The sequence below is a fragment of the Thalassophryne amazonica genome, chromosome 11 (genome assembly GCF_902500255.1).
Source record: "Thalassophryne amazonica chromosome 11, fThaAma1.1, whole genome shotgun sequence".
NCBI classification, from domain to species: domain Eukaryota; kingdom Metazoa; phylum Chordata; class Actinopteri; order Batrachoidiformes; family Batrachoididae; genus Thalassophryne; species Thalassophryne amazonica.
In genome coordinates, this window is record NC_047113.1 from 10,378,728 (window position 1) to 10,394,782 (window position 16,055).

The window sequence follows — 16,055 nt, forward strand, 5'->3', positions numbered from 1 at the left end:
GAGGAGTTTGCATGTTCTCCTCGCATTTGTGTGGGTTCCCTCTCTCACGTCCAAAGACATGTAGGTTATGTGAATTGGTGACTCCAAATTGACAGCAAGTGTAAGTGAGAGAGTGAATGAGTTTTCGATTTGTGTTGACCCTGTGATAGACTGGCACCTCTCACCTAATGGATAGACAGACAGAGTGATTCCTGTTCCTCACCAAATTGCTGTTTGTTAAGGGCATTATTGTTCAGCACTGAAGCCTTGTTGATTCTCATAATGGATAAACTATATGTCAAACATGAACCAAAGAAACTGGAACCATGGCCAGTGGAAAACCACAAGTTCCCTTATGGCATAGGTGTCAAACTGATTCCTGAAAGGCCAATAGGGTGTAAATTTTCTTTGTAACCACCAACTCCACCAGGTGATTTCACTCATTAACATCACTTTGAACAGATGGAATGAGTTCATCAATGAACCCTCTGCACCCTCTTGGAACAATGGAATCAGTTTGACACCTGTGCTTTAGGGTAAATGGTAAATAGACTGCATTTAAAAGCGTTTTACACACATTCACCCGAATGTGAGGGTGTTGCCATACAAGGTACTCACTACACATCGGGAGCAACTAGGATATTAAGGACCTTGCCCAAGGGCCCTTAGTAATTTTCCAATCAGGCTGGGATTTGAACCAAGGATCCTCTGGTCTCGAGCCCAACACTTTAGCTACTAGACCATCACCTCCCCAGGGTACAAAAAGTATTGTATTATGCAATGGAATGCAACAGAAAGGGACCTTTACTGGTCTATGATTTTTTTTCCCCTTAAAACAGAAATCATTGTTTTGTGATTAAGATTTGACCTAAATTATCTGTGCAGAATTATCTATGAAACATTTTCATCCAAATCCTAAAGCCTCGGTCTCATTCAATCAATCAATCAATTTTATTTATATAGCGCCAAATCACAACAAACAGTTGCCCCAAGGCGCTTTGTATTGTAAGGCAAGGCCATACAATAATTACGCAAAAACCCCAATGGTCAAAACGACCCCCTGTGAGCAAGCACTTGGCGACAGTGGGAAGGAAAAACTCCCTTTTAACAGGAAGAAACCTCCAGCAGAACCAGGCTCAGGGAGGGGCAGTCTTCTGCTGGTTTTAAGCCTAATCTTAAAAGTAGAGAAGGTGTCTGTCTCCCTGATCCAAATTGGGAGCTGGTTCCACAGGAGAGGAGCCTGAAAGCTGAAGGCTCTGCCTCCCATTCTACTCTTACAAACCCTGGTGGGGAAGACTACTGATGGCACATATATTTGAATTTTGTTGGTTTCATATTTGCATGATGCAAATCGAGACTAGTTTTGATTTGTTGCTTCAGCTTGATTTCATTCTGACTCACGAAACAGGAATTTGTTACATTCATCTTTGTTTTCTGAATTTGCAGCAAAGCCGGTATTACCTGTAGCTCAGGTACGGCCGTCCCCTTGTCTGGACATGTACCAGTGTATCTTGGAAGGGGGTAGGGCAGAACCACCGGGTAGGGACTCAGAACACTCCTGAGATCACATTTCAAAGGCTCTGCTTCCTCCCTGGACATGATCACCTGGTCCAGAACAACAAAATTGTTGTTCGGTGTCCAGAAGGTGCGTGTCTGTGGTAGGAATGGGGGCCGCTGGAACATCAAGGTCATTGACATCGCTCCCAAGGTCACCAGGTCAAAACTAACGATTCAGAAAGAACAGTGTGAGATGTGTCAAGTGAAATACATGTGATTTGTAGGGGTGTAATGATATATTGTGAATTGTGATAATCCTATCTCGAAGCCTGCATCGATAATTTTTTTTGACGTGAGAATCATGAAAAGACAGCTACTGCTGGAAAGAAATAATGCACTCTTGCAGAACAACCATAAATGATTTATAAAATATACAAATAGGAAACAGATAACATCAGGGATTTCAATATGAAGTTCAGAATCATTTGTTTTTTTTTAAAGTAAACAATCACCTCAGATAGCTTTCTACAGAATTATGGTGTGAACAGTGATGGAATTATGTATTGTAATACGTATCGAAATACAACACGTGTATCGTGATATGTATTGTATCGTGGTGCTATTGCATTATCACTTGCACATTTTGTGTGTGTGTGTCTGTGTATACCTTCCATCCTGTCTGCTGATGGTGTAACCATATTCAGGATGTTGTGGGAAAGTGATGTTCACTCCAACCAGAGGAGATCCGTCCTGTAGAGCAACGCTGCCTCGAATCACTGCCACACGACTGGAGAACAAGGAGCAAAAGCAGACAAATCAAGAGACAGGGGGTAAAAAAGAAAACCCCAGAAGACACACAAAGCAAAGGACAGATGACAGGCTGTACAATGATGAACAACACAATTGTTTGAAAAGCTCCAAACAACCTTGTAGGTGAAGAAAAAAAAAATCTGCATTTTATTTTCCTCACTCAGTACAATTCCCTCTTCAGCAAGCAGAAATCTGCAGCAGACTGCCAGGACACAAAAACCATAAATATAAGTTCACCCAGAGTGGTACCTTTCAACACCCTGTCAAATAAAAACAAAAGTTCCCCTTTGTGTTTGTATTACTGTGACAGTGGTACCTGCAGCTAAAAACATTGTTTTTCTTTAAATAGCTCTTGAAATATGCATTTAGATTTTTCAGGTAAAGTGTAAAATGCGCTGTGTAACTGCCTCAGTCTGGAATAATCGCTGAACTGTTAAGATGAAGACAGATTCGGAGAGATGCAAGCACAAATGCGGAGCGTTTGATGGATCCTGTTTGTTCACCCGCCGTACGGATAAATGAAGGATGGCGAGTTTTTGCCACTCGACTGCATGGCCCCGTTTGTTACTCCTGCCCTGAAGGCTGCAGTCAAGTTCCCCTTTGAAAAAAAAACGGTCAGATAATTAATTTATTTGTTTATTCTACAACTGAATGAAGTGTGTGTGTGTGTGTGTGTGTGTGTGTGTGGGTGGTGGTGGTGGTGGTGGGGGGTAGACACACACTTTGCAATTATTTTTCAGGTAGACTTCACTACCTGCTTCCCAATCCCAACTTTTTAGGTCATTGCAATGCTGCAGTGATGGATGTCCCTCTTAGCTGGCAGTGAGAGGCCACTGAAATATTTATGGTGACACCTATAACCGGTGTAACACAGTGACACGTTAAGCACCAATCCGTAACACAAAAAAATACTGGTGCACACCTTCACACAAAAACCTCACGTACATCCTCGCTGGCATTAATAATGAACGATGGGCCATTTTTAAACACATTAACACAGAAGTATTTAGGTTACCAGCTAATAATTAGGTGCGGGTGTAGACACACAACGCACATTCAGTCAGGTCAAAGTTCAAAGTTCTTTATTAGTCGTCTCCTTTTGGAGAAATTTAGTTTGGTGCATGAGGGGGCTCACCTGCACAGACAATAAAAACAGGACCAGCCTTTACACAGTAAAAGCTACAAAAATAAATATCACCAACAATAAAATAACATAAATAACCAAAAATAACCTTAACAATCACTGTAATCAACCCACTATATACTACTAAAACCACACAGCCATTTACCACTTGCCATACAACTGAAAAATGTGCAAAATTTATCCTATGACATAAGTACAATTTAAGCTTGTTCATTAATGAAATCCATAAGTATTTTAACAGGGATGCAGTTTCTGTCATTTTGCATTTTTTCACCACCAAAAGGGAGTTCAAACAACACAATCAACATGTGCTTATGCAAATGTAGACAAACTTTATCCATTTTCAGAGGTCGTAAATAATTGGGCAGTGTTAAATGGACTGCATTCCTACAGCACTCTTCCATCTGATACAGATGTTCAAAACAGTTATTAATGTCTGACATTCACTCACACACTGATGTCAGGGTGCTGCCACCCAACTCACTCAGCTATACAATGTGAGTGACGTGTGGATTCGGAATGTTACTCAAGTACACCTTAGTGAGTTTCCTGTCTCAACTGGACTGAGGAAGCATTGGTCACAAGCACGCTGCTCCAACCTCAAGGCCATCTCCACTCCAAATTAAGTATTGTGATTAATGAGAACACGAATCGTCTGTTTTAGAGCCAGTTTTCTTTAGAGAAGTCAGGAAATGCATACATGAACGTTTCCAAGTCACAGGAGTTAATTTACATCAGTCGTGAAGAAATACAAGCAGTATGGTACTGTAATCTGGGGGAGTAGGTAGTTTTCAAGACCTGAGTGACAATGCAAAAAGATTAGTGAGGGAAGCCACCAAGAAGCTTGAGGCTTCTTCCTATAATTAAATAGTAATACCAGAAAAAAGCCTTAGAGAGCCCCCCCCCCCCCCCCCCCCCCCCCCCCGTCTCCAGTGTGTTTGCAGTGGGTAATATTTAAATCTTACTTATGTGTAGCACCTTGGGGTGATTTATTGTGGAAATGTGATTTGGAGCTATATAAATCAATTTAATTAAAAACTGAACTGACTTTGAAGGAGTTATAGGCTATTTTGTTTCTGATTAGTGAAACTGTGCACAGTACAAACTGTCATGTGGAGATTTTCCAAAAAAAAGGAGATGTGAAATTTCAGCCAATGTTTACCAGAAGGCATGAGGGAAAACTGAGACTTGGTTTGATAACTGGTTGGTTTTTGCTTTGGTATGAACATCCTTGTTTGTTCCACTTCACCACAAAGCTGTGAAACTAGGCCAAAGCTGCATAATACACAGTTTCCCAAAACACAGCTGCAGAAACCTACAACTCCTTCAGTTGTCAAGGGTGTCTTGGTAGCTTCCCTCACGAGTCTCCTTCTCGTGAGGGAAGCTAACTGAGTCAGACTACTCCAAAAAGATTTACCACACAGTTTTGTGTTTCTTACACATTGATAAGTGAAGTCAAGTGAAGTCAGTGACTTTGAAATGTTCATGTATCCATCCTCTTACTTATGCAAAGAAAACTGGCTGTAAAAATGATAATAAACCTTATATTTAGTTTGTCCAATTCCTTATAAGCTCTGAAAATGAAAGGAATATGTATAAATTGGCTGTAATTCCAAAATGGTTAAGGTGATGTACTTGATTAACTCCATTAATTACAGATAAAAGTGACACTACAAGCACATCTTGGTTGTTTTATTTAAACTCCATTGTGGTGGTGTACAGAGGAAGTTCACAAAAAAGTGTGTCGCTGTCCAAATACTTAAGGACCTCACTGTACAGACATTCACACACAGACTCGGAAAATAACCAAGCACCCACCTGGTATCAAAAGGCACGTCTCCAGGGAGAGTGTGTGTGGCTGCCTTGCCGATGAGGAAGCGTATGCGGCGGTAAAAGCTGTGGGTGTGCGAGCTGGATGATGAGGGGAGCGCGGTGGGAGGCGGCAGGTTCTGCTGCAGTAAAGCCAAGGGATCAGCCGAACCATGGCACAACGGGTCCGAGCCACAGCTCAGCTGCTCGCAGCAGTCTGGGTCCACGCAGTCCACCAGGCCGTCTGCAACTCACAGAAATGACAAATGTACGAAATAAAACAAGCCGTTCACGCACCAACAGTGGCGTGTGAGGAAGTGGTTGTTTAGAGGGTGGTTAAATTTACACAGTTAATTTAGGCAAACCATTAACATCTTTATTATGCATAGCTAATAAAGGGTTTAATAGATTTAAGTGACTAAGATGCTGAGAGCACATTTATATTCCTCAAGGCCTGCAGTGGAAAGATAAGAAGAAGACCCTTTTAAAAATCGTACAACTACCAAGAAACATTGGCTGTGTGGGTCGGTGAGAGTAAGTGCACATTTACAATCATTATCACAAGTATCAATCAAAGAGAATTTGTTAGGGGACATCAGCGTACAATTACAGCATCTATCTCCATAAATCTCCGGATGAATCTCTGTGTGAATGTGATCCATAAAGGTCCAGTGTAAACAATGAGCCGCAGATATAAACCAAGATGGTAGGTAACAGGAGCAGGGCTGGCATTTGTGTTTCCTATTTCCAGCCTGTTTCTAAAAAGCCAGGTAAGAGTGTTGACATTTAAATGCATCTGACCACAGTGCAAAGAGCCGAAGGCCAACAATATTCTATTATAACCCCGTAGTACGAGCGCAGCGCATCATGATGGCTGATTTCCATCCGATTCACAGGAACTTGAAAGTGCACTGTTAAGTGAATTCCCAATAATGTGCTCACGACGGGAACACACATACCTACAGACGTGGGTATTGACATATGACGCATGATCAAAAAAGGTGCTCTGTATATTATATTAACATATTAAATTATATTTTTCATGTGTATGCGTGCGTGTGTGTGTGTGCGCACTCACACAAGTGAACAGTGTTTCATGATGAAAGAACAATACTATATATATACAGGGTTGGGTAGGATTACTTTGAAAGAATACATGTGGATTACATCTATGTATGCACATACGTTTGGATTACTTTAATCTTAGTTTTGGATTACATTTCAAAGTAATCCTACCCAACCTTGTGTGTGTATATATATATATATATATATATATATATATATATATATATATATATATATATATATATATATATATATATATATATATATATATATATATATATATATATATATATATATATATATATATATATATATATATACGCCCCAGGCAGAATAACTGAAAACCTCTTCCAAATGTTTCTTTATTCTCTGATCATGTGAGTGCAACATTTCATCTTTGATCTCAGCCTGCCTTCAGAGCCAGCAAGATGGGCGAGAGAGATGTCTGTGAGAGCCTTTGCTAAATCTGCCAATTAAGGGAGGTGGATGAATTATGTTAGAAAATTACATTATTTGAAAAGCTATGTGGTGAGACTGCAGAACAAAAAGATCATCAAATTCTTTTGTGAGTGGTTCGTTCATGAGCATAAACAACTATAATGCGGTGGGACTCACAGAACTCAGTATTAGACTGTACTGTGATGACTTTTACACAGTCGGGTCCATAAGTACTTGGACAGTGACAAAAAATGTTGCTTTTGTTTGTGTACACCAGCACAGCGGACCTGAAAAGAAACAATCAAGATGTGTTTATACTGCAGACTTTAACAGGGTTATTCCACAGGGCACTGTTCTACTGTGATTACAAACGGTCCAAAAAAGTGGAAAAATGGGATGAAATGGTTTAATATTTCATGTATACAGGCCAGCTCTGATTTCCAGCAACTTAATGAGGATTCTGCAACATCTCAAGTTGTCCAACAGAGCAGTGTGGTGACCGGACTCAGACGCTTTGTGAAAGCCAACATAGCCTGCAAAAAAGTAAAGATTCCCTGTCTCCATGTTTGAATATTTTTAGTGAGCTAAAAATTGCATGACAGTAGTTTCGAACTATGTGCCATTACAGACAGAGATTTTACAGGCATTCACTGCATCTTCAGACTGCAGCTCAAGAAGGCTGAAATCATGCTCAGGTTTCAACCATGCTGAGAAGGATGGAGGCCTACTTTCTTGAAATGGAGAGGGGGTGATTGTTTACCTGTGTTTGCCATCCACAAGCTAAGATGGTTCCAAGGTGTGGTAGATGCTCCCATGACCCGACCTGACCTATACAAGCTGATTTTATTAACTGAACTTCCACCTCTCTACACCGAAAAAAGAACCAACTAAGAAAAGCGTTACAATTGGTAGAACCTGAAATAATTAAGTTGTTTGAACTCAGGTTTGGAAGGAGTAGATCTTGAGTTGATCTAACCTACAAACTTAAGTTCAAACAATTTAATTCATTCAGGTTTGAACTTAAGTTGTTTGAACTTAAGTTTGTAAATTAGAGTAGATCTTGAGTTGATCTAACTTACAAACTTAAGTTCAAACAATTTAAATCATTCAGGCTTGAACTTAAGCTGTTTGTAAGTTAGGGTAGAGTTGATCTAACTTACAAACTTATGTTGAAACAATTTAATTCATTCAGGTTTGAACTTAAGTTGTTTGACCTTAAGTTTGTAAGTTAGAGTAGAGTTGATCTAACTTACAAACTTAAGATAAAACAATTTAATTCAGTCAGGCTTGAACTTAAGTTGTTTGAACTTAAGTTTGTAAGTTAGAGTAGATCTTGAGTTGACCTAACTTACACACTTAAGTTCAAACAATTTAATTCATTCAGCCTTGAACTTAAGCTGTTTGTAAGTTAGAGTAGAGTTGATCTAACTTACAAACTTATGTTCAATTTAATTCATTCAGGTTTGAACTTAAATTGTTTGAACTTAAGTTTGTAAGTTAGAGTAGATCTTGAGTTGATCTAATTTACAAACTTAAGTTCAATTTAATTCATTCAGGTTTGAACTTAAGTTGTTTGAACTTACATTTGTAAGTTAGAGTAGATCTTGAGTTGACCTAACTTACAAACTTAAGTTCAAACAATTTAATTCTTTTAGGTTTGAACTTAAGCTGTTTGAACTTAAGTTTGTAAGTTAGAGTAGATCTTGAGTTGACCTAACTTACAAACTTAAGTTCAAACAATTTAATTCATTCAGGCATGAACTTAAGCTGTTTGTAAGAGTTGATCTAACTTACAAACTTATCAATCAATCAATCAATCAACGTTTTTCTTATATAGCGCCAAATCACAACAAACAGTTGCCCCAAGGCGCTCCACATTGCAAGGCAAGGCCATACAATAATTATGAAAAACCCCAACGGTCAAAACGACCCCCTATGAGCAAGCACTTGGCCACAGTGGGAAGGAAAAACTCCCTTTTAACAGGAAGAAACCTCCAGCAGAACCAGGCTCAGGGAGGGGCAGTCTTCTGCTGAGACTGGTTGGGGCTGAGGGAAAGAACCAGGAAAAAGAGATCGATCACTAATGATTAAATGCAGAGTGATGCATACGGAGCAAAAAGAGAAAGAAACAGTGCATCATGGGAACCCCCCCACAGTCTACGTCTAAAGCAACATAACCAAGGGATGGTCCAGGGTCACCCGATCCAGCCCTAACTATAAGCCTTAGCGAAAAGGAAAGTTTTAAGCCTAATCTTAAAAGTAGAGAGGGTATCTGTCTCCCTGATCTGAATTGGGAGCTGGTTCCACAGGAGAGGAGCCTGAAAGCTGAAGGCTCTGCCTCCCATTCTACTCTTACAAACCCTAGGAACTACAAGTAAGCCCGCAGTCTGAGAGCGAAGCGCTCTAATGGGGTAATATGGTACTACGAGGTCCCTAAGATAAGATGGGACCTGATTATTCAAAACCTTATAAGTAAGAAGAATAATTTTAAATTCTATTCTAGCATTAACAGGAAGCCAATGAAGGGAGGCCAACACGGGTGAGATATACTCTCTCCTGCTAGTCCCCGTCAGTACTCTAGCTGCAGCATTCTGAACCAACTGAAGGCTTTTTAGGGAACTTTTAGGACAACCTGATAATAATGAATTACAATAGTCCAGCCTAGAGGAAATAAATGCATGAATTAGTTTTTCAGCATCACTCTGAGACAAGACCTTTCTGATTTTAGAGATATTGCGTAAATGCAAAAAGGCAGTCCTACATATTTGTTTAATATGCGCTTTGAATGACATATCCTGATCAAAAATAACTCCAAGATTTCTCACAGTATTACTAGAGATCAGGGAAATGCCATCCAGAGTAACGATCTGGTTAGACACCATGCTTCTAAGATTTGTGGGGCCAAGTACAATAACTTCAGTTTTATCTGAGTTTAAAAGCAGGAAATTAGAGGTCATCCATGTCTTTATGTCTGTAAGACAATCCTGCAGTTTAGCTAATTGGTGTGTATCCTCTGGCTTCATGGATAGATAAAGCTGGGTATCATCTGCGTAACAATGAAAATTTAAGCAATACCGTCTAATAATACTGCCGAAGGGAAGCATGTATAAAGTGAATAAAATTGGTCCTAGCACAGAACCTTGTGGAACTCCATAATTAACTTTAGTCTGTGAAGAAGATTCCCCATTTACATGAACAAACTGTAATCTATTAGACAAATATGATTCAAACCACCGCAGCGCAATGCCTTTAATACCTATGACATGCTCTAATCTCTGTAATAAAATTTTATGGTCAACAGTATCAAAAGCAGCACTGAGGTCCAACAGAACAAGCACAGAGATAAGTCCACTGTCCGAAGCCATAAGAAGATCATTTGTAACCTTCACTAATGCTGTTTCTGTACTATGATGAATTCTAAAACCTGACTGAAACTCTTCAAATAGACCATTCCTCTGCAGGTGATCAGTTAGCTGTTTTACAACTACCCTCTCAAGAATCTTTGAGAGAAAAGGAAGGTTGGAGATTGGCCTATAATTAGCTAAGATAGCTGGGTCAAGTGATGGCTTTTTAAGTAATGGTTTAATTACTGCCACCTTAAAGGCCTGTGGTACATAACCAACTAACAAAGATAGATTGATCATATTTAAGATTGAAGCATTAAATAATGGTAGGACTTCCTTGAGCAGCCTGGCAGGAATGGGGTCTAATAAGCATGTTGATGGTTTGGATGAAGTAACTAATGAAAATAACTCAGACAGAACAATCGGAGAGAAAGAGTCTAACCAAATACCAGCATCACTGAAAGCAGCCAAAGATAACGATACATCTTTGGGATGGTTATGAGTAATTTTTTCTCTAATAGTCAAAATTTTGTTAGCAAAGAAAGTCATGAAGTCATTACTAGTTAAAGTTAATGGAATACTCAGCTCAATAGAGCTCTGACTCTTTGTCAGCCTGGCTACAGTGCTGAAAAGAAACCTGGGGTTGTTCTTATTTTCTTCAATTAGTGATGAGTAGAAAGATGTCCTAGCTTCACGAAGGGCTTTCTTATAGAGCAACAAACTCTTTTTCCAGGCTAAGTGAAGATCTTCTAAATTAGTGAGACGCCATTTCCTCTCCAACTTACGGGTTATCTGCTTTAAGCTACGAGTTGTGAGTTATACCACGGAGTCAGACACTTCTGATTTAAAGCTCTCTTTTTCAGAGGAGCTACAGCATCCAAAGTTGTCTTCAATGAGGATGTAAAACTATTGACAAGATACTCTAACTCCCTTACAGAGTTTAGGTAGCTACTCTGCTCTGTGTTGGTATATGACATTAGAGAACATAAAGAAGGAATCATATCCTTAAACCTAGTTACAGCGCTTTCTGAAAGACTTCTAGTGTAATGAAACTTATTCCCCACTGCAGGGTAGTCCATCAGGGTAAATGTAAATGTTATTAAAAAATGATCAGACAAAAGGGAGTTTTCAGGGAATACTGTTAAGTCTTCTATTTCCATACCATAAGTCAGAACAAGATCTAAAATATGATTAAAGTGGTGGGTGGACTCATTTACTTTTTGAGCAAAGCCGACAGAGTCTAATAATAGATTAAATGCAGTGTTGAGGCTGTCATTCTCAGCATCTGTGTGGATGTTAAAATCGCCCACTATAATTATCTTATCTGAGCTAAGCACTAAGTCAGACAAAAGGTCTGAAAATTCACAGAGAAACTCACAGTAACGACCAGGTGGACGATAGATAATAACAAATAAAACTGTTTTTTGGGACTTCCAATTTGGATGGACAAGACTAAGAGACAAGCTTTCAAATGAATTAAAGCTCTGTCTAGGTTTTTGATTAATTAATAAGCTGGAATGGAAGATTGCTGCTAATCCTCCGCCCCGGCCCGTGCTACGAGCATTCTGACAGTTAGTGTGACTCGGGGGTGTTGACTCATTTAAACTAACATATTCATCCTGCTGTAACCAAGTTTCTGTTAGGCAGAATAAATCAATACGTTGATCAATTATTATATCATTTACCAACAGGGACTTAGAAGAAAGAGACCTAATGTTTAATAGACCACATTTAACTGTTTTAGTCTGTGGTGCAATTGAAGGTGCTATATTATTTTTCTTTTTGAATTTTTATGCTTAAATAGATTTTTGCTAGTTATTGGTGGTCTGGGAGCAGGCACCGTCTCTACGGGGATGGGGTAATAAGGGGATGGCAGGGGGGAGAGAAGCTGCAGAGAGGTGTATAAGACCACAGCTCTGCCTCCTGGTCCCAACGCTAGACAGTCACAGTTTGGAGGATCCCAAAAATTGGCCAGATTTCTAGAAATGAGAGCTGCTCCCTCTAAAGTGGGATGGATGCCGTCTCTCCTAACAAGACCAGGTTTTCCCCAGAAGCTTTGCCAATTATCAATGAAGCCCACCTCAATTTTTGGACACCACTCAGACAGCCAGCAATTCAAGGAGAACATGCGGCTAAACATGTCACTCCCGGTCTGATTGGGGAGGGGCCCAGAGAAAACAACAGAGTCCGACATTGTTTTTGCAAAGTTACACACCGATTCAATGTTAATTTTAGTGACCTCCGATTGGCGTAACCGAGTGTCATTACTGCCGACGTGAATTACAATCTTACCAAATTTACGCTTAGCCTTAGCCAGCAATTTCAAATGTCCTTCGATGTTGCCTGCTCTGGCCCCCGGAAGACAATTGACAATGGTTGCTGGTGTCGCTAACTTCACATTTCTCAAAACAGAGTCGCCAATAACCAGAGTTTGATCCTCGGCGAGTGTATCGTCGAGTGGGGAAAAACGGTTAGAGATGTGAACGGGTTGACGGTGTACACGGGGCTTCTGTTTAGGGCTACGCTTCCTCCTCACAGTCACCCAGTCAGCCTGCCTTCCCGACTGCACGGGGTCTGCCAGGGGGGAACTAACGGCGGCTAAGCTACCTTGGTCCGCACCGACTACAGGGGCCTGGCTAGCTGTAGAATTTTCCACGGTGCGGAGCCGAGCCTCCAATTTGCCCAGCCTGGCCTCCAAAGCTACGAATAAGCTGCACTTATTACAAGTACCGTTACTGCTAAAAGAGGCCGAGGAATAACTAAACATTTCACACCCAGAGCAGAAAAGTACGGGAGAGACAGGAGAAGCCGCCATGCTAAAACGGCTAAGAGCTAGTAGCTACGCTAAGCTAGCGGATTCCCAAACAGGGAATCCGACACTAGACAGGCTGTGGAGCAGCACAGGTAACGCACGACAACAGTGCTAAAATAAAATAAAAATCCACTAGACAGGCTGTGGAGCAGCACAGGTAACGCACAACAACAGTGCTAAAAAATAAAATAAAATAAAAATAAAAATCCACTGGACAGGCTGTGGAGCAGCACAGGCAACGCACGACAACAGTGCTAAAAAAAAATAAAATCAAAATCAAAATCCACTGGACAGGCTGTGGAGCAGCACAGGTAACGCACAACAACAGTGCTAAAAAAAATAAAATCAAAATAAAAATCCACTGGACAGGCTGTGGAGCAGCACAGGCAACGCACGACAACAGTGCTAAAAAAAAATAAAATAAAAATCAAAATCCACTGGACAGGCTGTGGAGCAGCACAGGTAACGCACGACAACAGTGCTAAAATAAAATAAAAATCCACTAGACAGGCTGTGGAGCAGCACAGGTAACGCACGACAACAGTGCTAAAAAAAAATAAAATAAAAATAAAAATCCACTGGACAGGCTGTGGAGCAGCACAGATAACACACGACAACAGTGGTAAAAAATAAAATAAAAATCCACTAGACAGGCTGTGGAGCAGCACAGGTAACACACGACAACAGTGCTAAAAAAAATAAAATCAAAATCAAAATCCACTGGACAGGCTGTGGAGCAGCACAGGTAAAAATCCACTGAACAGGCTGTGGAGCAGCACAGGTAACACACGACAACAGTGCTAAAAAATAAAATAAAAATCCACTGGACAGGCTGTGGAGCAGCACAGGTAACACACGACAACAGTGCCAAAAAACAAAACAAAAATCCACTGAACAGGCTGTGGAGCAGCACAGGTAACACATGACAACAGTGCTAAAAAATAAAATAAAAATCCACTGAACAGGCTGTGGAGCAGCACAGGTAACGCACGACAACAGTGCTAAAAAATAAAATAAAAATCCACTGAACAGGCTGTGGAGCAGCACAGGTAACGCACGACAACAGTGCTAAAAAATAAAATAAAAATCCACTGGACAGGCTGTGGAGCAGCACAGGCAACGCACGACAACAGTGCTAAAAAATAAAATAAAAATCCACTAGGCAGGCTGTGGAGCAGCACAGGTAACGCACGACAACAGTGCTAAAAAATAAAATAAAAATCCACTGGACAGGCTGTGGAGCAGCACAGGCAACGCACGACAACAGTGCTAAAAAATAAAATAAAAATCCACTAGGCAGGCTGTGGAGCAGCACAGGTAACGCACGACAACAGTGCTAAAAATAAAATAAAATCCACTGGACAGGCTGTGGAGCAGCACAGGTAACGCACGACAACAGTGCTAAAAAATAAAATAAAAATCCACTAGGCAGGCTGTGGAGCAGCACAGGTAACACACGACAACAGCGTTAAAATAAAATAAAAATCCACTAGACAGGCTGTGGAGCAGCACAGGTAACACACGACAACAGTGCTAAAAAATAAAATAAAAATCCACTGAACAGGCTGTGGAGCAGCACAGGTAACACATGACAACAGTGCTAAAAAATAAAATAAAAATCCACTGAACAGGCTGTGGAGCAGCACAGGTAACACACGACAACAGTGCTAAAAAATAAAATAAAAATCCACTAGGCAGGCTGTGGAGCAGCACAGGTAACGCACGACAACAGCGTTAAAATAAAATAAAAATCCACTAGACAGGCTGTGGAGCAGCACAGGTAACACACGACAACAGTGCTAAAAAATAAAATAAAATCCACTGAACAGGCTGTGGAGCAGCACAGGTAACACATGACAACAGTGCTAAAAAATAAAATAAAAATCCACTGAACAGGCTGTGGAGCAGCACAGGTAACACACGACAACAGTGCTAAAAAATAAAATAAAAATCCACTAGGCAGGCTGTGGAGCAGCACAGGTAACGCACGACAACAGCGTTAAAATAAAATAAAAATCCACTAGACAGGCTGTGGAGCAGCACAGGTAACACACGACAACAGTGCTAAAAAATAAAATAAAAATCCACTGAACAGGCTGTGGAGCAGCACAGGTAACACACGACAACAGTGCTAAAAAATAAAATAAAAATCCACTAGGCAGGCTGTGGAGCAGCACAGGTAACGCACAACAACAGTGCTAAAAAATAAAATAAAAATAAAAACGAAAGCATTAGCAAGCTAGTTAGCTTGCTAATGCTGATGAAGGTTAGCTGATAAAAGTGCTCCGTCGCGATGCTTCGACCGTTAGAGGTCTTCTTTAGGCGTTGGAGCACGGTGAAAAAGTAAAAAAAAGTAAAAAAGTCTTGAAAAAGACTGTTAATTCAAAGAACTCAAACAGCTCAGTTCAAACAGCTAACAGATACAGCAGAACACCGCTGTGCTCCGGAACAGGAAGTCAAGACCTGATCAGCTGACAGCCACCATTCGTACTTATGTTCAAACAATTTAATTCATTCAGGTTTTGCCAATTGTAATGCTTAAAAGTTGGTTCAACTATTCTCTTTTTTCAGTGTACAACGTGATCTTAATCATCAAAACTAGTCAGAAGCATGTGCATTGTTCAGTTATAATAAAACCCTCTATCTTCTCAGATTTTAACTTCAGGCTTGAGTAGATTTGTGCCAAATTTCCAGACTCGATCCCTTTATATCTGGCTGAGCCCCAAACATTTAATCTTCTTTACTTATTCCAGTTTCGTCTCACAACCTCACAAAAACTGCTTCACGAGTAAAACACATTATCAAATCCTTTTCAAGCCCTTTATTTAGCTCTGTCCCATAATGTTTGTCCTCCAGAGCAGGCCAACCTTTTCATCATTTGTGGAAACATTTTCATTAGTTTTATCAGTAATCCTGCATAGAAGCAAGCCAACAAAAACAAACACAACCACCTTGGTGGCGATAATGAGCAGAGGTTTGGGCCAAGTGAATTAGTGGTTGACAGCGGTCACCCACAATGTGCAAATTCATACGCAGTGTAGCAGTCATTTATTCTTATACAATGGAGATAAAAGCCGCATAAATAACAAAATATAATTAAAAGGAGAGCACATAGTCCATGAGTGCAACACAGAAACACACCAGCCCATTCGTACAT

At 40.3% G+C, this 16,055-nt stretch overlaps 1 protein-coding gene across 1 annotated transcript in view; it reads right to left on the reverse strand.

Moving 5' to 3' along the window:
* tenm1 (teneurin transmembrane protein 1) overlaps positions 1-16,055 on the reverse strand; it is a 728,712-nt gene that overhangs the window by 281,790 nt on the left and 430,867 nt on the right. The window contains 3 exon segments of the mRNA XM_034181415.1: positions 1,441-1,702; positions 2,144-2,263; positions 5,249-5,483. Of these exon segments, the coding sequence (XP_034037306.1) occupies positions 1,441-1,702; positions 2,144-2,263; positions 5,249-5,483 (617 nt within the window).